This window comes from Syngnathus floridae, chromosome 21 (genome assembly GCF_059516105.1).
Source record: "Syngnathus floridae isolate MCC-2025c chromosome 21, RoL_Sflo_1.0, whole genome shotgun sequence".
Lineage (NCBI taxonomy): Eukaryota > Metazoa > Chordata > Actinopteri > Syngnathiformes > Syngnathidae > Syngnathus > Syngnathus floridae.
The window spans coordinates 1345620-1372665 of record NC_142433.1 but is presented as its reverse complement, the minus strand read 5'-3'; the positions used below and the strand labels follow the sequence as shown (position 1 = coordinate 1372665).

General features: G+C 45.4%; 3 protein-coding genes across 5 annotated transcripts; all 3 read left to right on the top strand.

Annotated features, from left to right (window-relative positions):
- Window positions 1-138: 138 nt before the first annotated feature.
- LOC148379700 (leucine-rich repeat and immunoglobulin-like domain-containing nogo receptor-interacting protein 1) lies at window positions 139-5642 on the top strand. Of its 2 annotated transcripts, XM_088364741.1 has the most exons (3): window positions 139-3148; window positions 3233-3287; window positions 3563-5642. In XM_088364741.1, the coding sequence occupies exon 3, from the start codon at window positions 3572-3574 to the stop codon at window positions 5360-5362; it is 1791 nt and encodes a 596-aa protein (XP_088220867.1). In that variant the 5' UTR covers window positions 139-3148; window positions 3233-3287; window positions 3563-3571; the 3' UTR covers window positions 5363-5642. The 2 variants fall into 2 exon arrangements, with proteins under 2 accessions (XP_088220867.1, XP_088220865.1); XM_088364739.1 differs by having other exon boundaries at window positions 139-3287.
- Window positions 5643-5781: 139 nt separating this feature from the next.
- vps72a (vacuolar protein sorting 72 homolog a) lies at window positions 5782-7929 on the top strand. Its single transcript, XM_088366124.1, has 6 exons — window positions 5782-6192; window positions 6356-6508; window positions 6636-6762; window positions 6846-7022; window positions 7099-7243; window positions 7327-7929. Exons 1-6 carry the CDS (start codon window positions 6067-6069, stop codon window positions 7706-7708), a joined length of 1110 nt encoding a protein of 369 aa, XP_088222250.1. The 5' UTR covers window positions 5782-6066; the 3' UTR covers window positions 7709-7929.
- Window positions 7930-10836: 2907 nt separating this feature from the next.
- syngap1a (synaptic Ras GTPase activating protein 1a) lies at window positions 10837-27032 on the top strand. 2 transcript variants are annotated; one of them, XM_088366116.1, is made up of 20 exons: window positions 10837-10981; window positions 12223-12326; window positions 16052-16140; window positions 16287-16408; window positions 17392-17545; window positions 17792-17890; window positions 17969-18208; window positions 18271-18606; window positions 18684-18828; window positions 18908-19052; window positions 19132-19368; window positions 19580-19781; window positions 19862-20052; window positions 20721-20925; window positions 20988-21569; window positions 21872-22366; window positions 22555-22701; window positions 22759-22970; window positions 23262-23334; window positions 24011-27032. In XM_088366116.1, exons 2-20 carry the CDS (start codon window positions 12227-12229, stop codon window positions 24035-24037), a joined length of 3801 nt encoding a protein of 1266 aa, XP_088222242.1. In that variant the 5' UTR covers window positions 10837-10981; window positions 12223-12226; the 3' UTR covers window positions 24038-27032. The 2 variants fall into 2 exon arrangements, with proteins under 2 accessions (XP_088222242.1, XP_088222241.1); XM_088366115.1 differs by having other exon boundaries at window positions 17792-18208.
- The last annotated feature ends 14 nt before the right edge of the window (window positions 27033-27046 follow it).

Here is a 27046-nt window from a genome sequence, read left to right as displayed (position 1 = left end):
GAGTACTCGGCAGGTAAAAAAATAAATAAAAAAAAGCTGGGGGGGGTCTCTCGGGGGCAATACCTGGACAGGAAACCTCAGGGGGACTGTGACACGCACACAAACAAACGTTAGCGACCATCTCAAAGCTGCAGTTGACAACAACCACAAAATCGTCGTTCTTCCTCACTGTGGATGGAAATGTTTTGCTCTGCTGAAGCTTTAAGACTCTTTACAAAACTTTCATACTTGAAAAACGAGAGCCCGAAGCCTGCTCGCGGGTGGAAAACAAAATAGAATGAGAAGATTAAGACAGCCTCAACATTGACTGCCCATGGATGTCTGAATTTGGTCGTTCCAGGACAACGGAAGACAAACGAGAAGCGTGAGCGTGGAGCTGACTATCATCAAATATCCTTAATCGAGCGAAAAGTGAAATTTTACAATACCGTATGAAAATATATATACACATGCAGTATACAGGGCATTATAATCCCAAATAATTTTTTGCATGACCTCGTGAGATAATCAGACAAAATGCTGCATGTTAGCAGGCGAGAGCGTTTTTGCTCGCTTTTCTGCTGCTTCTTGTTAGCTTTTGTGAAATGCAGGTGACATGATAGCTCTTACTAATAACTACGCAACAGCTATGCTATCATTGTATAAATCTTTTTCAAGCTGATCTTGATTAGCTCTACTGATATATTTTGGATGAGAAGGAAAAAAAAAAAAAAGCAATCTCAGTGGGGGTTTTTTTGTTTTTTTTTTTGTTCCTCGTCTTCTGCCATAGCTGGAATGTTACCGCCGCGCTCACACGGCGTTCTTGGGAGCTTGAGTTGCGACTTTCTTTTAGCAGGTTACATGTTGAAGAATGTTTCGAGAATTATTTTAATGACGGAGGCACTGGCCGACTTTGCACAAATCTTTGCACATGAAAATGTAAAGAAACAAAAACAGCTGTGGCTATTTATTATTGTTTAGCTTGGCTTCCCTCATGTTATTTTTTCAGGTGAAATCTACATTGGGAGGATTGTGTGAGCAGGTATGCTGGATATATAAAGTCTACACCCCCTGTTCAAGTGCCAGGTTTTTGTGATACAAAAAATATGTATTAAAAAAAACCTGGCATTTGAAAAGGGGTGTGCAGACTTTTTGTGTGTTGACAAGTCATTGCTGGCTTCAGTTTTTTTCCTCACTTGGTTTTCATCCACCTTTCAAGTTGTAATCGTTTGCATCAGGAGTCTTTCACTTTTATGTTACTGTATTTTATTTGCTTTAAAATGTTTTGGTATTTGTTCTAGGCTTATTTTTTCTATCCGGGATTTTCTAGTTTTATTGATGTTTCAGTTTTATTAGGTATTTGTTTTTTGTTCATTTCTTTTCTTTAATTTACTTTATCTAATTTTATCGCGGGTGTGGGAGTCTGCCACCCTGCCCCAAATGTTTTATTTACTTTTAATTGTAATATGAGGTCAGAGCCACACGTACACAACTAGGAGTTTGCACTGTCCAGCGGAGGCCATGTTTGGGCCACCATTCACCATAGCGACGACACCTTGATCACATTTGTGACTTCTTGTGGCGTTAAGAAGAGTGAAATATATGTAAGAAATTAGATGAAACGACTTAAAGAATGGGAAAGCAAAATGTTACATGCCTTGTTATCTAAAAGAGTTGTAAATATACTTAATTTTCCTCTTTCTTTTTGCTGCTATGAAAAAAGATGATTATTTTTGGTAGTGGTATTGTTTTGTATGAAAAGACTAATGAGATATATAGATATACGTGCGTGTGTGTGTACATGTATATATGTATATAGCTAGCTATGCATATATATATATATCTATATATATCTATATATATATAGATATATATAGATATATATGCATATGTATAAAATGTACATTATTGAGTATAAATGGAGATTAGGACTCTGGATGAAAATACTGTATTGAATGCACCTATAGAAAAAATTTAAAAGTCTGTTGTGAGATAAACCAACAAAGACTCAGTTATCTTTTTTTAATCCCAACAGTCAGATTATTATTTTCACTTAATCTTCAAGTTGGAATTCTGATGTTTATGTGAAATGTTTAAGGTGGTATCATGACCTGCAAGTGTTTCTAGCAACTTGAAAATTTGAGTTTTCACCCAAAATTAGTCAATATTAACATTCTATTGTAAAATTTCTTTCCATAAATTGAGTAGAGTTGTTCACTCATCTTTTTGATCCTTCCATACCCTGTGCTGTGCTCAAATCTCTGCCTGAGTGCAGCACCTTTTGATTTGATCCATGGGGTATTTTGCATTCGGCACTAAACTATTTGTCCACTAGAGGGCAGTCTTCTATTCTTTGATTCAGTTGAGCAATCCTGACTTCAGGGACCCTGGATGCTCCCTCTATATTTAGTAATGTATTGTGTCAGACTGGGCCCCCACCATGTCTGCCAGGTGGTTCAGTCCCAAAAGCAGCACTGTGCAAAAAAATGTATATCCTACAAAATAATCATCCATTTTGTACATTTTCTATTGTCATTGACAAATGTTATCTCTTAATTGACAACATGGACATTGAGAACAAGAAGGAGCAGCTCAATGGCAATAATGGAATTTGCAAAAGAGTCAGTATACTTTTAAATGTATGCTAAATATAGTCCTGTGTGATCACTGCAAATGCCGCCACTACCTGGAAACTAGTGACAATAAAAGCGTTGTTACGCAACGACCGCCGGTAGTTCGGGCCCCACCCCTCCTGAAATCCGGGCACGGACGGAGAGCGGCTGGGTCCCCCCCGGAGGTAGCAGATGGCCGAGTTGCTGACTCAGCGCTGCCATTAACTCAGTAGGCAAGCAGAGGGTCAAAACATTAGGCACACCTGCATAATGTAATTCTTATTCAATGTAGTTTTGTAATTATCATTTTGCAGGAGGTATTTGATCCGGCCCACTGCAGTTGTCAAATACTCTGTTCCTGTTGTAAAACGTCTTAAAATGCGCCTCATTTGGCTGACCTGCGCCTGCCTCCTCGCATCCAGCCTTGGACCTTGGCCACCAAGCAGCATAATAATCCCCCAGGGTGCAAACTGGTGCCCAACCAGCATTGCCTCCTCCTCATTGTTGTTGCCATGAGGGCACCGCTTCATTTCGTCGAGTTTCCGAAAGAGCAGAAGGTGATTTCCAGTTGAATTTATTTTCATATTTGTTGGAAAGAAAATGTCGTCTGGGAAAAAGTCCTTTTTTCTTCCTCTCCCTAGCAACAACATGAAGATGGAGTAACTAGAGTGAAAGGGCATCTGCACTGAAGCACCGGTGAGTCACAATATCGCATCTTTATGTGCTTTCTCCTTGAAAATATTCCCGTGCACAGGTATGAAGAATTTGTTTGTTTATTATTAAGATGGTAATGAAACAGATATTTCACTCATCTGAAATGTGCAATATTTTGAATATTTTTGGAAAATTTGAGAATTTTTTTTTCAATTAGTCTTCATTTTGATGAATTGTGATAGTAGTCTTTGTTACAGTGTTGTTGTAATTCATACGGCATCATACTAAGCTTGGACCAACATTGTGTGTGGACTCAGCCTTATCCCATGCAGGCAAACCGTCTTTCCACAGCGCGGTGGGGAGCTTTCTACCTTCTTCTGGCCGCCGGCTTGGCGTCACAAGCGCCGGCGCAGTGCCCTGACTCCTGCCGCTGCGGCGCGGCCGTGTCCACCGTCAACTGCTCCTACGCTGGACTCAGCGGCGTGCCAGAACGCCTCCCGTCGGATTTGACTCGACTCAACCTGAGCCACAACGCTATCAGGACTCTGGCGCCTGAGCAATTTAGGGCTTTGACGCGACTGGAAGACTTGGATTTGAGCGACAACCTCCTTGCGTACGTGGAAGCCGATGCCTTGCTGGGCCTGCGGAGCTTGTTGGATCTACGCGTGGCCCGCAACCGCCTGAAGGTGCTTCCGGCCGGCGCCCTCGCCGGCTTGTCGAGACTGCGGCTGCTCGACGTGAGCGGCAACGAGATCCTCGGCGTCCTGGATTTCACCTTCCGGGACTTAGCCGGCCTCCGCGTGCTGCAAGCGCTGCACAACCATGTTGTCTTTGTCTCTCGCCAGGCCTTTGCAGGTTTAAGCGAGCTGCGCCAGCTCTACCTGGACGCCTGCAACCTCACGTCGGTGCCCACCGAGGCCTTTGCGCACTTGGGCGGGTTGACCGTTTTACATCTGCACCGTCTCGAGTCCAGCGTGTTGCCCGACTATGCTTTTCTCGGCTTGGCGCGTCTGAAAGAACTCGTCGTCGCCAATTGGCCCAGACTGGAGACGTTGTCTGCAAACTGCCTGGTTGGCCTCAATCTTACGTCCCTAGCCATTCCAAACTGCAACCTCAGCGCAGTCCCTTTCGCTGCTTTGCATCACTTAGTCTACCTTGTTAACCTGGACTTATCATCTAACCCAATCAGCTACATTCAAGGCAACCAGCTCAGGGACCTGCTCAGGCTAGAAGAGTTCCACCTAGCTGGGGGACGGTTGCGGCGCATCGAAATGGCAACGTTCTATAGTTCGGCGAGTCTGAAGTTGCTTGATGTGTCAAGAAACCTCCTGAACACCCTGGAGGAGGGTGTCTTTCACTCGTCGGATGCCCTTCGACATCTCGGATTGAACGGGAACCCCCTGGCCTGCGACTGCCGCCTCCTCTGGCTTGCGCGCCGACGTTCGTCCCTCGAATTCGTCGGAGGCCCACCGACGTGCGGGCAATGGGATTTCCTGGGCTACGCCGCAGCGGATATGGCCGAGTTGCTCACGTGCCGGTCCCCTCGTGTCCAGCCGCGCCAACCCGACTCTGTGTGGGTGGAGCAGGGCTACACGGCGGTGCTGCACTGCGATGCGGAAGGCCGTCCCGAGCCATCTGTCACCTGGCTCGACCCCGGGCGCAGAGCTTTAACAAATGCGGGCAGGATACGAGCAGTCGGCAATGGTTCACTTGAGGTCCGCTATGCGCAGCCACAGGACACCGGCATTTACCGCTGCGTGGCATCCAACGCGGCAGGAAACGACACGCGGTCCATTGAGCTCCGCGTCCAAACCCTTTCCAAGAAGAAGCCCTTTCACCTCAAAAGCTGGCCTGGTGCCTTGCCTTCTTTGTCACCAGACCTACGGGAGCCGCCGTTTGACGTCAAGACGCTGCTGATTGCGGCGTCCATTGGCTTCTTGTCATTTTGCAGCTCTGTCGGTGTGTGCTTCATCGCCATCTTCTTCTGGAGTAAGAGCAGAGGGCAGATAAAGCACACGGCCAACATCGCCTATGTGCCGCGCAGCGCTGCCGCCAGCAGTAATGGCGGCGCCGGCAACTACATGGAGACGAGCAGATTCACAATGAAGCTCATGTAAACAGATGCATGAATAAAGTTCTTTTTCAAGTTGAAAGTCTACAGTTGATTTCAAAAGTCAAATGATCAAATGCCTACTCTCTGATTAAATGGTAAATGGCTATTGATTGTGTTTGAATCCACCCGTATATGTAAAAGATAATAATATGCAAGCCCAAACCAACCTATTCTATTTTTCTCTAGAAATGTGATTGTTAACCTTACATTAAAGTTACTGTCAAGGACGCATAGTTAAAATTTCAAATGCACTATTTTTAATACATGATTTATTTGACCGTTGTCTGGTGCAATAAAATGCAATAAAATATTTAAATCTTAAAAAGGTGTCACGCTCCTTGTATTTCAAAATAAACCATTTTATACTTCAAATCGTTATCACATTATTTTGAAGGAAACCGGAAGCACACGTCTTAACCCGGAAAGAGTAAGTGACTACTAGCCAACGGAGGCTAATGTTAGCTGACAGCGACCAGCCGTTTCGATTTGATGCATTCGCCCACTGAAGACGAGTCATTAACATTTATTAAAACGTAGCTGCTTAGTCAAGTGGGCTTCTCCTAATCTTAAAGTCCCAAGCTTAGCCATGGATATGAGAAGATAGTTTAACAGCCTTGACGCGAATTTTCAAAAAGTTAATTTGGTGCAAGCGCACCTCGCTAATCAACACAGCCGGTGAATAGCTTTGGTAGCTTTGTTTGGTATTCAATGCAGAAAATGAGTCTTGCGGGTCACCGCGAGCCCCGAAAGACTGCGGGGAATCGTATGTCCAAGTTGCTGGACGCCGAGGAGGAAGATGAGTTCTACAAGACCACTTACGGAGGCTTCAACGATGTAAGACGTTATTTGTTTGCTGGGGGATGTGGCAGGCACATTTTACTATCTTGTTGATTGAAACAAACACTGAGGAGGTCTGCTTTAGTGTGTGTGTCCACATCTCAACTGTCTTCCTTTAGATATTTATTGGCTTTTATTTTATTTTTTTGATCCATACCAGGAATCGGGAGATGACGAGTACAATGAAGATCACTCGGACACAGAGGACGAGGTGGACAGCGATTTCGACATTGACGAGGGAGACGAGCCGGACAGTGCCCAGGAGGATGACGCGCCTCGGAGGAAGAGTCGAGTTGTTACTAAAGCTTACAAGGTGGGTCAGTGGTTCTAAAAGTTTTTGCACTGTGTACAGTTTCCAAAAAATGTGACGCTGTCTAAATACCATTATCATCTTGACCACTAAAAAAAAAGTAATGCTTTGTTTTGTGCTCTCCTTACAGGAGCCTGTGAAGGTGGCCAAGCCCAAGCCCAAACCGAAAAGACCCTCAGAGGAAACAAAGAGAACGGAGAAGAAGCCCAAAGCGGAGCTCAAGCGGAGGATTCCGCAAGAATTTCAAGACTATGGCGGTATTAACCTTGCACCATTGCCTCTTTGACATCTTTTTGACTGTCTTGAAAAAGCTCCTGACAACTTTGTGTCTCTGTTGTAGCTCGCAAGTCTGTGCGCCAGTCCACCAGCGAGCACACCCGCAAGACCAACCTGCGACTGCAGGAGCGCCAGGATGCCCCTCGGCGCCGCAGGAGGGCTCACCGCGACCGGCCCCTCACCCAAGAGGAGCTTCTGGCCGAGGCCAAGATCACTGCCGAGCTCAATATTCGATCATTGGGTATCAATTTGTTCTTTTTTTTTTTTTTTTTGTATGTGAGTGTGGCCAGATATGCCTTACTTCATTTTTCATATAGAAAATTACGAGCGCTTGGAAGCTGACAAGAAGAAGCAAGTCCACAAGAAGCGGCGTTTTGAGGGCCCCACCATCCGCTACCACTCCGTCCTGATGCCCCTCGTCTCGTCGTCGCTTCTCAAAGAGGAAAACGTAGACGTGGAAGGGTACATCTGCTCACGAAATGCAGTTTTGTCTGGGATGCTTTGAGCGGTGAGTTTCTTATACAATTGCTGTTTTTCTTCTGAAGCTTGGACCAGGAAGTCCCTCCGACAGCCCCTCCGAATCCCGCCACACCGTCCCAGCAGCCCGCAGGCGGACTCTGCTCACGCACCTACGTGACGTTCAGCGACGACGAGGCGTTTGAATTTGCCTTCCCGCGCAGCGCTCAGGAAAGTCCCGACATCCCCGTACAGGAAATCTGCCCCGTCACCCACAAGACGGCGCTTTACCGGGACCCGATCACCGACATCCCTTACGCCAACGCCAGGGCCTTCCGCATCATCCGCGAGGCCTACCGTAAGTATGTGGCCGCTTACGGATTCCCCAACGCGTCGGGAGGCATGACGGGACGGGACACGAGAGGCGCGCGTCACAGGATGGCGGCCAGGCAGAGCACGCTCGCCACCTAAATGCAGGGATTCTCTTTTTCTGTCTGCATGGGAGCACTGCAGCCATAAAACTGCACAATGGAAAAGGGGATTCATCCTGGAACTGTAATGTGAGAATTAACTCATGCCTTTGGACTCTTTCCCTCAATCTCTCATTGTGGGTTTTTTTTTTCTTCAATTTAGTAAACTGTGATCTTTCTACAACAAATAAAACTTGATTCATTTGTTTATTTTTTCCACAAGTCTTTCTCTTTCATTCACGGGTGGAGAGTCATTTTGCAATGATGAATGTTGCTGTCCAATGAAAAGCTGATTTACTTTTTTTGTTTTACCCCCAGACAAGGAAAGAAATAGTGCGGCTCACTTTGAAAGTAAACAAGCACTGTAATGTCCTCTGGTGAGTGTAACACACACACACACACACACACACATACATATGCACCAAAAAAATGGTTCCATTTTCCAGTTCCAATTGGGTACTCGCTTTACTTTTCAAATGCTGACTCCTCTCCGCACTCTGGGCTAAGTGAATAGATGGGCTATTGGATAAATAAGAGTAAAAAGCACAATTTTGCATTGATTGAAGACTGGGCATATTTTTTTATAGACACTATAATGGGACTTGGTGAATTTTGGCGGGTGCTTCTGATGGAAACTGCATTGGCCTACTTAAATTTCTATGAAAATGTAAAGGTATGTGCACCAGTTTTTTTTTTTTTTAAATTGGTTATTTTAAATATATACATATTTGGGTGCTTTGTTTAGACAAAAGTAGTGCTTTGCTGCCATACTGGTAAGTAAAGAAGAAAATGTGATTAGAATGCATTATTGTGACATATCTGAGCCAAGTAGTGTTAATGTTTCATTAGTCTGGCGTTTGCTTGTCAAGATGCAAATGAGGCAGGAGAAGTTGAGCTCAGTTGATGATGGTGATTATGAAGAACATATCGTCACGGTGACAGAACAAAAAGAAATCCTTGGCCCAGCTTGGGTAATTGATTAGTTGTGTTGTGACAGCAACGTGCCAGTGCAATTATCATCATCATCTTACTGTGTGGTGGGGTAACATAAATTCGATGAAGGGAAAACATGGAGGACCTTTAGGTACGAACGGCTGCATATGTCAACGATCCATGAAGTTTATACAATTTGGAGTTCAACCGACATTATTAGAGGAAGAATATGGCTTAAATATTCTAATTTTAGACGTAATGGGTGACGTGAGAACTTCACCAGGCCTCATTTCAGCTGATGGCTTTTAATTGTCCCAACTAGTGCCTATCAACTTCCTCCTTCCGCTTCAGGTTTGAGCCTGTATTGTTCTCCTTGTCACATTTAATTTGATTAAATTTCACCTCCAACCACAACACTCAGCTTTCTTCCAACCGAGTAAACACTTGGCAGAACGGCGTTATCCCCATCGTTCTAGTGTGGCAGTTGCCATGGTGACGGAGTGTAGGCGGTGTACTGTGCTGTACTCTCTTCCCTTGCACATCCAGCATTACAATCTTTCTAACCCACGTCGGTCTCCACTCATTAGATACCTTCGTGGTGCTATAGTTGGATTGTCGTGAGGAGAATGTCTATTAAGTGTGTCAACTGACAGCCATTTTTATTCACCTCCAGGTTGTTTGTTTTTTTCAATTCACTCCTTAACAAACAGTCGTTTGATGCATGTCAGCCATTTTTGATCTCAAGGTTTTCTGTCTTTTCCTTCCATTGGAAGACCAAGCACCCCCACCACCACCCTTCTGCTGTCCATGTATGGCCTTTTTTTTTCGTTTTCTTGTTGCAAGCAAGCTATTCTTTTATCAGTTTCCATGGCGATGCGCGTGAGTGAAGGTTCACGTGTTTCATTTAAGAAGGGGGGAAATAATGCAGATAACATGGACGAAGAGGCAGCTTTTAAGATTTAGTGGTGCGCGTGTTCCAAAGTTGAAAGTAGTGGGCTGTGCTGTCCACACAGCGCGCCCTTCCACTTCTAAAAATACACCCTTGCCCATCATCCAAGTTCTTGTTCTCGTACATATTTTATTATTTTATTTTATTTTTTTAAGACAAGTGATTCTGTTATCAGTTTCCATGGTGATGCGTGTCACTTAGTCGCGGTCTATATTTAGGAGTGCTGTCAATTAATGTTGGAGACGAGCTACCAAATGCAATCTTGGCCCTGTTGTGTTCAATGTAGTCACGTTCCTACTAACATCATATCATTCTTATGCTCTTTATATGTAGTATATGATTCTGTCGACCGCTTAAACCCACTTGAGGATCTCATCCAGTGAACTGACGCACATTGAGTATATGCTCGTGATCCAATTTGTAAATAACTGGAAAAAGTTCCTTGACAGACTTGCCCTGCCGACAGGGAATGTCAAAGTCACCATTTGTCTCCTACAAATGCAAAATAGAAAGCAGCAATAAGTGATTTTCGCATCTGTGTGGGAGATTAAACTCACTCGGGGTGTAATTTGAGCTCTATCGCACACTTCCAATCTCCTTCCAATTAAGCGGCGCGGTGGGGTTCCTCCAGCGGGAGGAGAGCACTCGCAGTGTGGACTCGCTCGCCTCTCGTAGGCGGTGCTTCCTCGCCCCCCAACCCGCTTCCCCCTATCCGTCGATCTCACGCGCTATCGCCGCCCTCCAGGGAGAGGCGCATCCGATGAGCGAGCGACTCTTTCCTCGTTTCCTACGTCTTCAATCGCAACTGGTCTGCGGTACGGGACTGTGCTGGACCTCATTGTGGATTTTTCTGCCCTCCTCGAGCTTTGATTGAAAACGAAGTCGGAATCAAAGCAAGGAAGAGAAATGCTGCAAGCATGTGGATGTTTACCTTTTTTGGATGCTTGCGCGGTTCATTGCCGTGAGGAGGTGGAGTGTTTTTAACGCTTTCCGGGAATTCCGATTGTTTCCAGGTTTCCGTGAACGCATCATGTCCACAGCCAGCAGGCTCAAAAGAGAGAGTGCAACATCTCAGCTGCCCCTGGTGGTTCTCACTAGAGTTGGAGGAGGAGAGGAGGAAAAAGAAGAGAGGTGATGATGATGATGATGCTTCAGTAATCTGATTTACACACGCACGCTTATCCTCATAGAACACCTGACCGAGGCCTACGCGCCAACACTTGCAGGGGGATGAGTGAGGGGTCACTCCAGTGGGACGCTCAGGTGTGATTCTCTGCCCCGCCATCGCCGTCACCGTGGCAACCTGACAACCGGCCCACTGGGTCTGCAGCCTTGGATGTGACTGAGCTGTCAACGTTTCACCGCTGGGAAGCAACCCCCCATCATTTTTGGGTGAGTGCTACGCACGGCACACAGTCGGGTTCGCAGCTAAACATCCGGGATGTGGGGGTCTTTACACTCGCATATTAGGGAACCCCACTGTGCCCACATAATGCAATGTGGCCAGACTGCAGCCTGTTTAGTATTACGTACCGGACCATGCACATTTTCAGCAAAAGTGAAAAAAGAAAAGATTATTCCAGAGGGGTAAAAATGTAAGCGCGATGCAAATTTAGCATATCAAAATAAAAAGACAGTGACAGCTGCCAAATTGATCATGCATGCTCCTATCATTCTTGTACTGCCGCTGTTTCACTACCTTGCCCTGTTTTGTACAAATGAGACGTTTAGCTGTTATAATTGTCACTGTGCTATTTAGCACAACTGAGACGGTGAGTGACTTTGTCTCTTACTTTTGCCTTAATTGTTAATGCTGTAGTTGAGACACTAAATGTCTCATCACCTCAAAATATGAAGTATTGTACAATGGTGATGATTAGCATTAAAGTACTTAAAATATAGTAGTTGAGTGAAAACTTTTCAAAAGTGGTAGGTTTTGTACTAGACTAGTTTTAATGGGCTTGTGAGACAGTCCCTTACCACTTGTGACAATTAGTACAAAATCATAATGATAAAATATTATAATTGCATGGGTGGCAATTATTACTTAAGCAGCTTTGGGCCTCCGTTGATATTGTTCTGTATTATCCAATTTTGTGACAATGCGACATCTGTTTCTGGAAGAAGACACAGTATTCAAGAAAACTTAATTGCACTTGTTTGAAGGTGAGCACTTGGAATTGAAATGAGGCTGCATGAAACGTTAGCCAAGCCAAGTTAAATTTATTTTGGCTTTGATACTCGTGTAAATCAGAGGTTCATTTTGCCCAATTAATAATGCATGTGACGAAATGCCACAGTTGACTCGAGAGTAACTGTATTCCAAGTAGAAGAAATGAATCACTTCCTAAAGAAGTGTATTTCTTTGGAAATGTTAAACAAACTCTCCTGACTTCCTACTTGTACCTGCCAATCAGAAAAAAATCTTATCAATTAATCATAGAAACAGCTTGAGGTTGAGCAGCAGCCATGGTGACATTTAGGCCATAAAAGGGCAGCCTTGAAAAGCTGCGCTGCTTCGACTTGTAACACAGGATGATGCTTATCACACGTTCAACTTCCAAAATTGGGTCAGGATAAAGAACTTGACTTGTGTACGTGTGTGTGTGTGTGTGTGTGCGTGTGCATTGTAGCTGCATGGACGCGTCGTCAAAGTCGTGGCTGCCGCATCAGGGTCAGTTTGGGTTGGGTGGTCAAGTGGAAGTGTGCTGTGGCGGACCTGGCGTTTTAACCCCAAGTGAGTGCGCCCCCTAAAACCGTCCTCCTGTACGTCGTTGACCGTCTCTTGTGTTGCCTCCGCCGTGGAGGTTGTATCTATTTGACGTGGCGTCTTGGTTCGTTTTTTTGTATGTATGTGTATGTATGTATGTGACAACTTGCTAGGATTTTTGTAATCATGAGTTGGGAATTGTCCTGGGGAACGAACAGGCTTGTTTTTATGGCAAGTGCGCGTATATGATTGTCAAATATTGACGGCGTGTTCCGCCAAGCCATCGGCAAAAGGCGAAAAAAACAATTTGGCAGTTTAGCGTGGCCCATCTGTCTGGGCTTCCGATTGAGGCCCATTTGGGCGAATTCCCTCGTAGGATTTGGTCAAAAATGCAGGCCAGAAATTTGCTTGAAATAGCTGCTTCAAAAAAAATAATCATGTGAGAAAAAAAGTTTAAAAATCAAGAAAAAGTTGGACAATATTAGGTGGTAAAAGGTCATCATTTTCCAGGAACTAAGTACAGCGGTTTAGGAAAAAAGTCATTACAAGATTTACACGAAAAAGTACTTTTAGGGGAGTAAAGTTGTTGTCGTATGCAAAAACAGTCATTTTTAAAGAAAAAGTTAGAATGTTGCGCAAAAATCATTTTGTTTACAAGATTAAAGTTTTAATATCACGTGAAAAAAGTGGAAATACCACTCACAAGAATTAAGTCACGCAATTAATTAAACGTAATATCGCTCCAAATTAATAGCATTTTTATGCAAATGTCATTGTGAAGGGAATTTTTGTTCATAAATGCTGTCATATCGAGGTGTAGTATGATTTGGACGTTTCGAGTGTGGCTAAATCCGCTTATTTGCAAACCCACCAAGATGTGTTTAAAACACACACTCACATACAGTAGAGCGCAAACCATGTTCCCATGGCAACCAGGCCACAGTCCCTTCAGCTAGCTTGCGTGTGTGCAAAGCCACAATACTGGACTAGGAAAACAACCAAAAGGACACTTTTCTGAGAGTAGTCATTTATTGAATTATTTATTTCCCTCATTGTAAGGTGACAAGATGTCACCTCACATTCATGTCCAAATTGTAGCCAATAGAAGCCGGCCTTCTGCATCTTCCTCCCGCCCCCACATTGCGTTACCTCCACCCACATTGTTCAAGTCCGCCAGCGCTGCTTCTTTTCCTCTCATCCTTATTTTTCTTTTCAATATATATATTTACTTGATTGCTGCCAGCAGGGCTAAAAATAGCAGCAGTCGGAAGTGTCACTTGTCTTTCTTTGCCCACTTTGCATAAACCCCCAAGAGCCCAGCTTCCGCGTTCTTTAAATGTTAATATGTCATTAAAGATGCGGGCTTTGCATCACATATTATGTGCTCTGTCGTTGGCATCAAAATGCATTTAATTGGCTTTTTTTTATTTATTTTTATCGCACAGTAGGAAAAGTGATGAAAGTTCTTGAAGGCGTATTAATAACATGCATAAAAAAAACAATTATGAAGGGTATCAAATGTTTATCAATTACAAAATAAACTTTAGCTTGTTTTACATTATTGTCATAAAATAGTCATTCTTTTTGTTCCAGGAAAAATTAATTCTGGACGCAAATACAAAGTCGGAATTTCAATTTTTATATTCGAGATGTCCTGGCCGGTCCAACTATTAGTACTGTAAGTGATTTGGGGTTGCCTAGGCAACAGCGAGAGCTGCTGTTTGTGTAAAGCGTCCAAATGATTTGGAACGTCATATTTCAAGGTCACTTTTCTATGTATTGCGCGTTTAATCCGGTGAAGAAATAACTGTGACTCTTTGACATGTCAAGCTTCATTTGTGGCAAGTCCTCAGGCACTGTCGGCCTCAAACCTCCGGGGGCAACGCTGGCAGCTTGTCAAAGAAGCATCAAGTTGAAACCTTGAGGGTTTTTTTTTTTTTATTCTTTCGCTCTCAACACGGTCACAGAGGCTGATCAAACGAGCTAGTCGGAGTCCTTGAAGGTTTTTTTTTTTTTTTTTTGAGGCGCGTCAACCACTTTAGACCCAGAGTAGACGTTACAGACCAGCTGCTCGTTCGCTGACTCTTGGCAGCTTTTGGGCACTTGGGATGGATTTGCTCAGTTTGCTCTGGAATTGTATCATATTGCATCATTAATTGATGTCAATAATTATGACACTCGTATTATCCTAGATTGAACCGTATTTGTATCAGGAGGCAGTTGAGTTTCAATTTAGTGGCTGTCTGCAACGTAATAATAATAATGCCCACATTATGTCTAGCTTGGGGCCAAAGAACTATGTTGAAGTGAGAGCTGAGCTTCTTTTAGTCAAGCCATTATAAAAAATGTGCTTTGCTGCTATCTTGTGGCATCTATGTGTCTTTTCGCGAAACATTTATTTGTGAATCTCCTCAATACCACTGTCGCCTTTTCAACAAAACTAGTCGGTTCGGCGCAGAGTCCAAAAGTATAGGGGGGGAAAATATTCTCAGGAAACATTTCGCGATATCTTTACACTGAGATTGAAATAAAAGGCATGTGTTCGTAGAGGGACTCATGAAAAGTGGCGAGTATGGTTCTCTTAACACCCACTCCGCAGTCTTCTTCCTCGGTATCGCAGCTAGCTGGAGGCTGGAGCCGCCCACACACGCAGCAATTTACATCTCCAATGAAGAGAGAGTCAACACACACACACACACACACACACATACCACACTAGTTGGTCAGGTGGAAAGCTGCTCAGGTTCAGGACGCGCACTGCGTCGTCTGTTTTTTTTTGTTTGTACCTTGCCACCACCTTGAGCGGTTCAAATGCGAGCGAGGTGTTTCCATGGAGACCAAACAATTAGCCCGGGTTTCAGAATAGAACCTGGCGAGCGGCCCATTTGCAGGCTTTGGGAGGAAATCACAGGATGACAGTGTGTATCTTTTGCTCACATTAGTCATTGAAGTACAAGAATCGGACCGAAATAGAATAGAGCAGGAACAGGAAATTGATTCATGGGGTCGCAATAGCAAATATTTTATCACAAACAACCTCACAATGTAGATGAAAAAAAAGACAAAAAGGCTAATCTGGGCCACACTGAAAATACAGCAATTATAAAAATGTTATGGGAAAAAGGCCAAGATAGTACAAATGATGTAATAGTAGGCTACTCTCTTCAAACTTAAACCTCTTAAAATTGACAATTCTTATATTGCCACATTGTTTGATTCAATATTTTGTTCTTAAAGCTCCTATTTTTATTACTTTGTCTTTTTAAATCATAACGTAATTCATAGGACACACTCAACACTGGCTAACTGACGCCAGTGCTGCTGTTTTGATTAGCAAAAGAGTTCAAATGGGCTCAGCGTCTAAGTTGTGTTTACCTGCCGTGCATTCTTTTTCTGAATAGAGAAAAAACAGCCGTATATTTGAGGTAGGCATTTAGTTTTCTTTTGCATCTTAGTCAGTAAAAAGCCACTTTTGTCACTGTTGTGTTCTCCACCGTTGTGGAGACTTTGAGTGTCTGTCCACATGTATTTATTGACACTGTTGTTGACATGTTGACTGTCCGTCGTGGATCTGTCATGAACTCGGTTGTGGTTTCTCAATCCCTGGACCCTCCAAAATGGAAATAAATCAAGCTCAGTGAAGTAGAGGTTGAACTGCTCACAAAAGCTAAGTCATCAGTCTTTAATGCCTGTGATGTCCATGTTGTAAAGAATACAATGAAAGTGGTTATGCTGCCATTTTTCCTACCTAGACCAATCTCGCAGGGCAAGTTTTGCCTCTGTGCGACAGTCAAGCATGGAAACGCCTCCCAACGCCACCCCGCAGTCCTTTAGACAACCGGTGAGTGCACAAAAGCATCATTTGTGAAGATCCAAAAATGTGTTTGGCCTGTCTGTGTTTTGGGGAAGTTCTTTAGTGAAATGAGTTGAGTATTCAACCAATAGGGGATTTGAAGTTGCTGTCCATGTGTTCCCCTGAACATTTAGAGTTTCCTCAATCGAAGGCTGAAGGGCTCCATCAAGAGGGCCAAAAGTCAACCCAAACTGGACCGGACCAGCAGCTTTCGACAGATGATTCTGCCTCGGTTTCGAAGCGCCGATCAAGAGAGGTTGGACACCATTTTAGTATCTCTCATTTTATTGGAAGACAATGCGATTAAATAGGTATTGTTAGATCACATATGGAAAAATGCATTTCCTGCCACTGCAACACCAGATTCTTGTTTATATCCCAACTCGGGGTCACGTCTCAGAGGAATCCGTGCTGCCTTGTCTGAAATTTTTCTGCTGTAGTAACACAATTCAGTCACGACACGTAGAGGAAGTGAAGATGTCGAGGCAGAAAGTAGAGCTATTGTGCTGACGGTAGCCACAGGGGGAAAGACAAGAGACATTTTGGGGCCACATATGTTGTTTATCTATAGAAAATCCAGAGTTGATATTTTGAATCCAAAGACATTAAAGCAGAAGCAGAGCTACGCTGGTCACCTTGACTTCCTGGCCCCGGTTCCCGCCGCTGCCTGACAGCTGCCTTCACAGCCGGCTTCCCGTTCTGCCCACACACGCTTAATTCTCCCCGTCGGTGCGGCAAAGGCATCCGACATCCAACTTCACACTCTCTCTTCTCATCGCAGCTGCTCAAAGTGTCCTGCCAAGCTCTTGTTTTCTTTGTTTTTTTTTTTTGGTTTGTTTTTTTAAACCATTTTTTTTCCTACTACATCTTCCGATTGACTTGAAAATAGCAGTTGCGATTGTAATACATCACTTACTTTCCTTTCCATCAGAAATGAAGTGACTTCCTAATGTGTAGATTTTCTGTTACACCGCTGCGCTCGCTACGAGTGGCGTCAACAAGGCAAACAAGAAGAAATGAAAGCCCAACGTTCTTGCCTCATCCCACCCCCAAACGTCATTATAAAAGGATCATGTCTAAAAATATATTTAGATTGTCAGGTGTGATATGCCAGGGCTCTGCGATTCACTCGTGTATTGAATCAGTCTCTTGAATAAGTTGGTTTAAGGATGATGACAGTAGCGTCGTCGGAGCTACAAAAGTCAATGTATTGTTCTGTCGTTGTCTCTTTCCCACAAGGACCCGCTTGATGCAGAGTTTCAAAGAATCCCACTCCCACGAGTCACTGCTTTCTCCCAGCAGCGCCGCCGAGGCGTTGGACTTGGTGTTGGACGAAGACGCCGTCATCAAACCGGTCCACTCCAGCATTTTAGGACAAGAGTATTGTTTTGAGGTGGGGACTCGCCTATTCGGCAAGACGTGGGTGAAGTGGGTCAACTCAAAAATGCTCCGGGCAAATTAGCTTCCTTCTTTCTTCACGAGTGCAGTAAAGGGAATGGACAAAAAAAAGGAACATTTTTTTCCTGTACTCCACAACAAAAAATAGAATCTACAGCCAAGAGCCAAATAGGGTTCCTTGCCTAATGAAAATTTGATTTCCTTACCCTGGTTCCTAGAAATTGTCCTTTTCCATCCTTAGGTGACCACGAATTCAGGGACCAAATGTTTTGCCTGCCGTTCCGCTTCGGAGAGAGACAAGTGGATCGAAAACCTGCAAAGAGCCGTCAAACCCAACAAGGTCAACTTAAGATTCATTTCAAAGCTAATTCAATGGATCAGTTCTTCATTACGTTTTGAATGTGTTTGTCTATTCCAGGATAACAGCAGGCGCGTGGAAAACGTGCTCAAGTTATGGATCATCGAAGCCCGAGACCTGCCCACCAAGAAGCGCTACTACTGTGAGCTGTGCCTGGACGACATGTTGTACGCGCGCACCACCAGCAAACCTCGCACGGACACCGTCTTCTGGGGCGAGCATTTTGAGTTCAACAACCTGCCCACCATTCGTAGCCTTCGCTTGCACCTCTATAAGGAAACGGACAAAAAGCGACGCAAGGTAACCTTTGCCACGAAATATGGTTCCCGAAAAAGGGCCACATTGTGCTGATGCGCTTCCAGGAGAAAAGCACATACCTCGGCCTGGTCAGCATCCCCATCTCCAGCATCACGGGCCGTCAGTTTGTGGAGCAGTGGTACCCCGTCATCCAGTCCAGCGTTTTAGCCAAGAGCGGCGGCGTCGGGAGCGGCAAAGTCATCAACGCCTCGCTCCGCGTCAAGTCGCGCTACCAGACCATGAACATCCTCCCCATGGAGCTGTACAAGGAGTTCGCCGAGTACATCACCAACAACTACCGAACACTGTGCGCCGTTCTGGAGCCGCTGTTGAGCGTCAAGAGCAAAGAGGAAGTGGCGTTTGCCCTGGTGCACATCCTCCAAAGCACCGGCAAAACTAAGGTATAAACAAAGCCTTGATTGAGGTTGAAACGTGAAAATCTCTATCTCGCCCCCCCAAAATAACAACTTGCTCTCAGGACTTCCTTTCCGACATGGCGATGTGCGAAGTGGATCGCTTCATGGAGCGCGAGCACATGATCTTCCGGGAGAACACGCTCGCCACCAAGGCCGTGGAGGAGTACCTCAAGCTGATTGGTCACCGATACCTGAAGGAAGGGATAGGTAGGACCTGGGCTCAATACTCCAAAAGTCAAGGCTAACTTGCCAAATACGGTTCCAAACCAAGCGTGATGTCCTTCAGGTGACTTCATCCGAGCTTTATACGAATCAGAGGAGAACTGTGAGGTGGACCCCATGCGAGTCCCACCGTCAGTCCTAGCGGACCACCAAGCTAACCTGCGCATGTGCTGCGAGCTCTTACTCTGCAAAATCATCAACTCCCTCTGGTGCGCACGTCATCTTTGCCAGCTCTCCGTTTATCTGCCGCGTTCTCCCTGACGTCGAGTCTGGTCGCGCTCCTTCCAGCATTTTCCCCCGCGAGCTGAAGGAGGTGTTCGCCTCGTGGCGGGCCCACTGCGCCGAGCGCGGAAGGGAGGAGCTGGCCGACAGCCTCATCAGCTCTTCGCTTTTCCTCCGCTTCATGTGCCCGGCCATCATGTCTCCGTCGCTCTTCAACCTGACGCAGGAGTACCCGGCGGAGCGTACCTCGAGGACCCTTACGCTCATCGCCAAAGTCATACAGAACCTGGCCAGCTTCAACAAGTGAGTTGAAAAGATCACGAGTCTCCAAAAATGCAAATGTGGTTAAGTTCATAAATTGCCAAGGTCCTTCAGTACCTGGCCAACTTTTGCAAGTGAGTCCGCATCACTTTAATGAATCGGTTTTCGCTCATGTGATGGAAATAATGTCGACTGTGTTCCACTTGACCTTCCAAAAGCGCCAATGTCTTAGCGTCATATATCCGTCATGCAGGTTTGGGCCCAAGGAAGAATACCTGTACTTCATGAACGAGTTCCTGGAGATGGAGTGGGGCTCCATGCAGCAGTTCCTCTACGAAATCTCCAACACGGACGCCGGAGGGAACGCCGGAGGCTTTGAGGGCTACATCGACCTCGGCAGGGAGCTGTCCATGCTGCACAGCCTGCTGTGGGAGGTCATGGGTCAACTCAGCAAGGTCGGCGCATATATTCTTCCGGTCAGTCCCCGATGTGTCATCCGGTCGGTGGCAGTGACATTTTCCCGACCTGCCCGCAGGACGCCATTCTCAAACTGGGTCCGCTGCCTCGGCTGTTGAATGACATCAGCGTGGCGTTGCGGAACCCCCAGCTGCACGCCGCCACCAACCACCAGCCCGAGCGGCCCAAGGACCGGCTCTTCTCTCGGCCCACCTTCAATCGTCTCATGTCCTCCGACTTTCAGAGCCTGATGATGCGCGACTTAAACAGGTAGGTGTGCCCCTCCCCCCTCCTCCATTTCGCAAAATAGATCATTGTGTCCTCCGGGAGGCCTCACCGCGTCTGGTAATTCTCAACGCGGCGTGACACCGCGGCGTCACACGGGTATAATTAACAGTGAAGCGCAGAGTGAGAAAACTCACAGGATGGGAAGTCTCTGACTCCAAACACAATGCGAGGCTTATTTTTTTGAGAACCCCTCTAATGTCACCTAATTTATCTCAGAATGCGCTAAGTATTTTATCAATGGCTAATTGCCGGCACCATCTGTTCCCAGAGCCTCTTAGCCAAACCCCCTTTTTCCTCTGCCTCACACTTGACGGCAACTCTCATTATAGCCTCACACTTTAAATGAGAACTCTTTACGTAAGAGCAATAACAGCTGTAATTGCGACTGTTTCCCCCCCACACAGCGTTTACTGTGATTAATCATTCAAGCGGTGCTGTTATCCAATCAAATCAGCCCGACAGCAGATACACAGTGCTTTATTATCAAATAATGCCTCCCTCAAACAAATGCCTCCATTTTATATCAGTTTGAAAGTGAACAAGTTTTAGAAGGATTTTAGGCTTGTATCACTTTAGCGCCACCTACAGGATGAGGTGGGGCACCACCTCTACGAATGCAACTCAATGGGACCTGTGCGTGGTGTCTCAAGTTCTATAGACATCAACCGCCTGCCGTCGCCCCCCACCGGCGTGTCGGCCGTCGAGTCGCTCTCGTCCAACCTCAACATGAGGCGCCAGGCCGAACGAGACCTGCGCTCGTCCCGGGAGGTGTTCTATGTCACCCGGCCGCCGCTGGCCCGCTCCAGCCCGGCATATTGCACCAGCAGCTCGGACATCACGGAACCTGACCCCAAGGTAAGGTAGCCCATTTCCGATGGCTTGAATAAGGACCGTTTGTGATTGTGTTCTGACGTCAGGTTCACAGTGTGAATAAGAGCGTGTCCATGATGGACCTCCAAGATTCACGCATGAACAGCATCTCCAACCTGAACTCGGTGGGCGACATGCTCACCTCTTCCCAGGCCTCCATCGCCGGCCTGGGCCACAGCTTCGGCAACCTGGGCGGTCCCCTCCGAATGGGCGGCCACCTGCCCAGCGGCTCGGCGGGCTCCGGCCTGAGGCTGAGCCAAATGGGCCACATCGGAGGCCCCACCGAGTCCATCTCCCAGCAACAGCAGCAGGCGGCGGCGGCCATGCACTACCCGCTGTCCTTCCAGAACCCTCTCTTCCACCTGGCGGCGCAGAACTCCCCGGCCCAGTCCCAGCCCCAGCCCCCGCCGCCCCTCCTCTTGGCCCCGGAGCCGGAGAACGGCCACCACGACTACGCGCCGGCGTTTGGCAATAACGCCTTCTCCCGCAGCGAGGACCTGTCGGCGCTGCGCTCTCAGAACAGCCTGGTGCAGCCCAGCATCGTCCACTCGCACAGCTACAGCGATGATTTCACCCGGCAGAACCACAACAATGACTTTGTCTGGCATCAGCTCTCACTGCAGGTGCAGGTAAGAGTGACTCCTCCTAAAGTGACTGGTGATGCATAATATGATACAAAATGTTCTTTACTCGGTCGGCACAGTCACTGTGTCGACTGCGGTGGTTGTAATGATACCGTTATGTACCGTAGTGTTCTGAGCTATTTCTGTCCTGCTGCGTGGGCTGCGATGGATTTTTCAGCCTCTCTTTTTTTAAAACAGAGTTGGTGTGAGGACTTTTTTTCCCAAAGGAGAAGCCAAGTCTTGACTTTCTGCAACATTCACCAGCAGTTATTGAACTCTCACCTTTTGCATACCGTGTCGTCCGTCAGGAGTCGCTCCAGCAGCAGCACATGATGGGCGTCACTTCTCAAACGGCCACCGGGACCGGCACGCCCGGCTCCTTGGCCACGCCGCCGACGACCGTCCACCCCGTGCGCCAGTCCTCCATCGCTCCCCAGCTCCTCAAGTCCCAGCGCTCCATCAACACCCCGGCCACAGCCACGCCACCCAAGGCCCGACCCCAGAGCAGAAATCTCTTACTGGACTCCAACGACGGCAACTTTGTCCAGGCCAAACAGCGGCAAGCTCAGCCACCGCCGCAGCAACAGCAGCAACCGACACAAACGCAGCAGCAGGAGGCCGCCACGGACAGTCCGGCGCCCGGGCTGCCGTTTCAGACGGGCGCCGCCAAAGAGAACCAGAACCCGTCGTCCGTCGCGGCCGCCGCCGAGGACTCGACGGACACGCCCACCAAAAGCGGCAAAAAGTCGCAACAGCTGCAGCCTCCTCAGCAACATTTGCTTAAACCGCTCGGCAACAAGCAGGTCAGTCACTCAGTGGCCGCATTTGATTGTCTGCACATGGTTGAGAGCAGTTTTTACAGTGACAAAAGCAAGACTGTTTGCATGCCTTGGTAGGTGCTACTGTTTTGGTAAGCAACAGATGAGCTCAACTTAAAGCACTTTAATACTAACTGTAATAACTTTTTCCCCCCCCCGTATGTTGTTATCAGGGTTCCCAGTCCAACCTGAATGAGCGCACGGTGGCCTGGGTGTCCAACATGCCGCATCTCTCCGCCGACATCGAGAGTCTGCGGCCCGACCGTGAGGGCCAGTTGAAGGAGTACTCCAAGAGCATGGACGAATCGCGTCTGGAGAGGGTAAGCGACACAAACGTGTCGCATCTTTCACCGAGTGAACCACATCCCCCCTTGCAGGTGAGGGAGTACGAGGAGGAGATCCACTCCTTGAAAGAGCGCCTCAAGATGTCCCATCGCAAGCTGGAGGAATACGAGCAGAGGCTGGTGTCGCAGGAGCAGCAGACCAGCAAGATCCTGCAGCAGTACCAGTGCCGCCTGGAGGACAGCGAGCGGCGTCTCAAGCAGCAGCAAGTGGAGAAGGATTCCCAAATCAAAGGCATCATCAACAGGTGACAATGTCGACCGTCCATGGTCTTTGTTGACCCCGTCGGTCCCGACGCACAGAATTTGGGGCGGTATCGTCAAACGGTCAGTCGAATAGTCAGTTAGCGTATGTTGATGTTGTCTTTTGTATCTGAGATGGCATGTGTACAACATATAGCTGGAGTGGGTGGTAGCAAACAAAGTCATATAATGAACATAATGACTTTATTTCTAAAGCATGATCATATGCTTGAGCGTAGTTCTCCTTTTTTTTTTTTTTTTTGACGAGCGCTTTCTTTCTATTTCACTGTTGTCAGACTCATGGCTGTGGAAGATGAGCTGAGAGGGGGTGCCATTCCTGATATTAAGCCTCGAATCCTCACAGACCAGGTTCGTGCCTGAGTCTTTATGTATACATATATATACATATTCATACACATATGATTTTTTTTTATGTCATCATTGCCACTCGCTCCAAATGCCCTTAAAACATCATTTCCACGTTTGCTAGTCAGTCAGTTGTCATACATCACCTTGTTGCCATCTGTTCCGAGCTACATCCTCAGTGACAGTGAAAAGCGGAAAGCTAATCCCGTCTGGGGAAAACAGAGGGTTGGGTTCGCTCAAACTCAAAATAAAGTACTGTACTGCAGTATAGGTGTCTCAGAACGCGGTGTGAGTCACCGACGGGCGGGCGGGCGGGCGGCCGTGAGTGTTGCCGTGCTGTGAATTAGTCTGCAAGGCCGTCGTGTTCTCGCGCCGATCAGTTATGACTGTCGAGAAATGATTTGTTTGTATCCCGCTTTCGAATGTGAAAGCAAAAGCAATATTGAAAGCCTTTGGCCTAGCGGCGGAATCTCTAAGGATGAGAGACTTTGCCATTTATTGCATAGAATCGGCGCCGCCCACTGGTCCTCAATCAACTACGAAGCCAAAGGACACCACAGATGGAATGAAAATGGCCTTTATGCTAAAATACATCAGCAACGGCGTCCGTATGTTTGTGTCATTTGCTGCCACGGTAACTATCAGCCTCAAATTGATTGTTTTTTCGTCCCTCTGCCAGGGTTACGGGGCCCTCCCTGGATCCTGACTGCCGCTACGAAAGCGACTAGGATCCGTGATGGTCATCCAAGTGTGAGCGCAAAATGGCCGACCGCTCCGCTTGAAGATCTGCTTGCCAGTCAAGTAGGACCACACACACACCCAAGCTCCTTGTCGCTACTAAAACTTTTCAAAGAATTTCTGACAATCACTTCACGGCGGAGACCAATGCGTACAAAGACTCCGACTGGAGCTAACATTCCGAGTTTCTTGAGCTAAAGCTACCTGAGTATGAGGATTTGGGGGATTTTTTCCTTGTTACAAAACAGCACTCAAAAAAGTAACCCTTACCCTAAAGCACAAAAAAAAGCAGGAAGTTTAGATTCATCATTAAATCGTAAACGAAAGCCCAATGTCCCTAAAGAGTAGTGCATGAATGGTAGTGATTACGTTTTTTTTTTTTTTTTTTTTTGGTACACCCATTTTAGTACGCTTAGTCTTTTCTCCTGCTTTGTTTGTTCAAATCCTTTTTTTCCCCCCAAGTGAAACTAGCAAGAAAGAAAGCTACACACGTTCCATTTCTTTTCTGGTGCCGTTCTGGCTTTGATACTACCTCAGAAAGCAGAAATGTTCTGACTTTGCCCGGCCCAGTTCAAAACGAACAATATAAAGTGTAGGAAAATGTAATATCAGAAAAACACTAATCCATGAAAGTAATGCAAACGGGACTCTGAATGAAAGATAAATTATGGGCTCCACATAACAACTGTAGGTTATCAAATGCCAATATATTATTAATTAAATGACCTTCTGGGTGTTGTAAATGACTATTAAAGAGGATGTGTTGCGTTCTAGTAGTCAGTAATTTATCCAACATAGTCCTTAATATATTTTATATTTGAAATGGCAGTACTGATGCACAAATAAAGTCAGTTTAAAGTAAAGTCAATTTAAGATCCCACCGTGAAGCCACCTAATGTTGTTTATTGTGCCGGTGGCCTTTTTAAGACAGATAAACGCTGGATTCAAATGTTAAGTGGGATAGTTAAGGTTAATGAAGGCTTTTGTTGGGGAAAAAAAAATCACATTCCTGTAGACACCATGAAACAGACACCTCCCACTATGTGCCACCATGTATGGAAATATGGTCCATTCCTAAGCGGGAAGGTAATATGGACAACTATCACAGGGGTGGGCAAAAATACTAGCATTAAGTTAGATCCACCCCCATTCATTGATCAATTAATAGGTGGTTTATGGTTGTGGTTAATATATGTATACTTGAATGTAAATAATAAATAGTTTATCATGAAAATATGAATTGACATCTACATTGAACCTTTTTTTGTTTTCAATTTTCCTCCATTTTAAAAATGGAGTTTGCCCACCCCCGCAACAGAGAAACTTTATTCTTACGGTTTAGACAAGTGTTGTATCAAATCTATTATATAGCAAGTGGTGAGGTCACGGACTCATCTGTTTGTGAGGCATCGATGTGCATGTGCTTTTTAAAACGCGAGGATATTTAAGCTATGTACATTTTGAAAAGGACAATTTGTCATGATTGCTGACTTTTTGCCATTCTACACCGTGGGCTTGAGAACAACAAAATGGATGCAGGGTACAGCAACAACGCCAACAGGACATTTGCCAGTGTAACATTTGTAAAGTAAGCGTTTCTTTTGTAGTCGGGTGATCAATGAATACTGTGTTGTACCTTGGAGTCGTTTCTATCTGATCAATTTTAACCTCATGCCTTTAAAATAATGTTTTCTTTCACGATGAACTATACAAAGGTTTGTATGTTTGTTACCAGAAACATTAGTGATAATGATGCACTCTCCATAATACTATCATATATATATTTTTTTTTCTGCATTACATACTAGTTTAATGTCGGCCTGGCTGAGAAATGGTCGAGCGTATTCTCGATGCGTTTATGTAGGTATTTGAATAATCAAAGGCTGTCAGGCATAGACTTGTTGTAAGCAGATTATCTACTGTACATTATTATGAGGAATTCTAGAGAGTACAATGATGGCACCGGGTCAAGATACAATAATGGGTTTCAGTTTTCTTTAGAATTATCTATCTATTTATTTATTTTCTTCGGCCTGCACGATGGTTTTGTTTTTATTGTGAAGGGGAAAAAAAAACGTTTGTTTCATGTTACATCTGTAAAATTGAAAAATCGACTTTAATAAGATGCAATCATTGAAATAACTTGCAGTTACTAAAATAGAACAATTTTAAATATTCAATGAATGTTAAAATGGCTGTATGTGTTTTGAGCACAAAACATGTGAAGATCTAAAACAAACCACAACAAAAAGTACTATGATACAGGCTAACTATGATTTTCTTACTTCTGTATTCATTTTTGGGAATTTGAGAGATGACCTTTAATTTGTGGTGTGTCCAAAAGCACAGCAGCGTGTATATGGGAAGGTCCAATCTTGTATGAGTGATTAAATTAGCACTGTAATATCGTGAATGAAATGTAGTAATAGCTTCTTTAGGTACAAGATGCCAAATTGTCTCTAATATGACACAAATATATTTATGAGCCTCTTGGGCGATTCACCTCATCAGAAGACAGGAAAGATCTGTATATTTTGAATGATGAATATTGAAGTATCTAAAAAAATGATGTATAGAGTATTTATTTCTCGGCAGCTATTTACTCCGCACAATTGACATACTGTGCCACAGACGATCGAAATAAGAGGTTTTGTTTTTTCCCGGCCTCCTGGATGTAACTTCTTCATTGACTTGACATTTGCTTTGAAACAAGCCATGCCCCATAGATAAAAGCCATATTCTATCCCGATGTTGTGCGGTGGATGTTCAAAGTAGGATTTTTTGTTTTTTAAGTTTATAAAGGTCATTATCGTAGGTACGATTGCACTTGTAATTATGATAATCGGTGTACGTGGATTGACCATTTATCTTTGAAACCTAAAGGAATGTATTCATTTTTCAAAGTAATCCCCCACCCCGATCTCCGAGTGAATTAAATAAAGTAATACATTCAAAGATGTAAACGTTTGTTTGGCAC

What these genes read in the sequence shown, in the direction of transcription:
- LOC148379700 (XM_088364741.1), top strand. Translation starts at nt 3,572, where the DNA reads ATGCAGGCAAACCGTCTTTCCACAGCGCGGTGGGGAGCTTTCTACCTT.
- vps72a (XM_088366124.1), top strand. Translation starts at nt 6,067, where the DNA reads ATGCAGAAAATGAGTCTTGCGGGTCACCGCGAGCCCCGAAAGACTGCG. An exon ending in TTGTTACTAAAGCTTACAAG is followed by an intron (nt 6,509 to 6,635) that starts GTGGGTCAGTGG and finishes CTCTCCTTACAG; the next exon opens with GAGCCTGTGAAGGTGGCCAA. An exon ending in AGAATTTCAAGACTATGGCG is followed by an intron (nt 6,763 to 6,845) that starts GTATTAACCTTG and finishes TCTCTGTTGTAG; the next exon opens with CTCGCAAGTCTGTGCGCCAG.
- syngap1a (XM_088366115.1), top strand. Translation starts at nt 12,227, where the DNA reads ATGGACGCGTCGTCAAAGTCGTGGCTGCCGCATCAGGGTCAGTTTGGG. An exon ending in ATACCTGAAGGAAGGGATAG is followed by an intron (nt 18,829 to 18,907) that starts GTAGGACCTGGG and finishes GATGTCCTTCAG; the next exon opens with GTGACTTCATCCGAGCTTTA. An exon ending in AAAATCATCAACTCCCTCTG is followed by an intron (nt 19,053 to 19,131) that starts GTGCGCACGTCA and finishes CGCTCCTTCCAG; the next exon opens with CATTTTCCCCCGCGAGCTGA.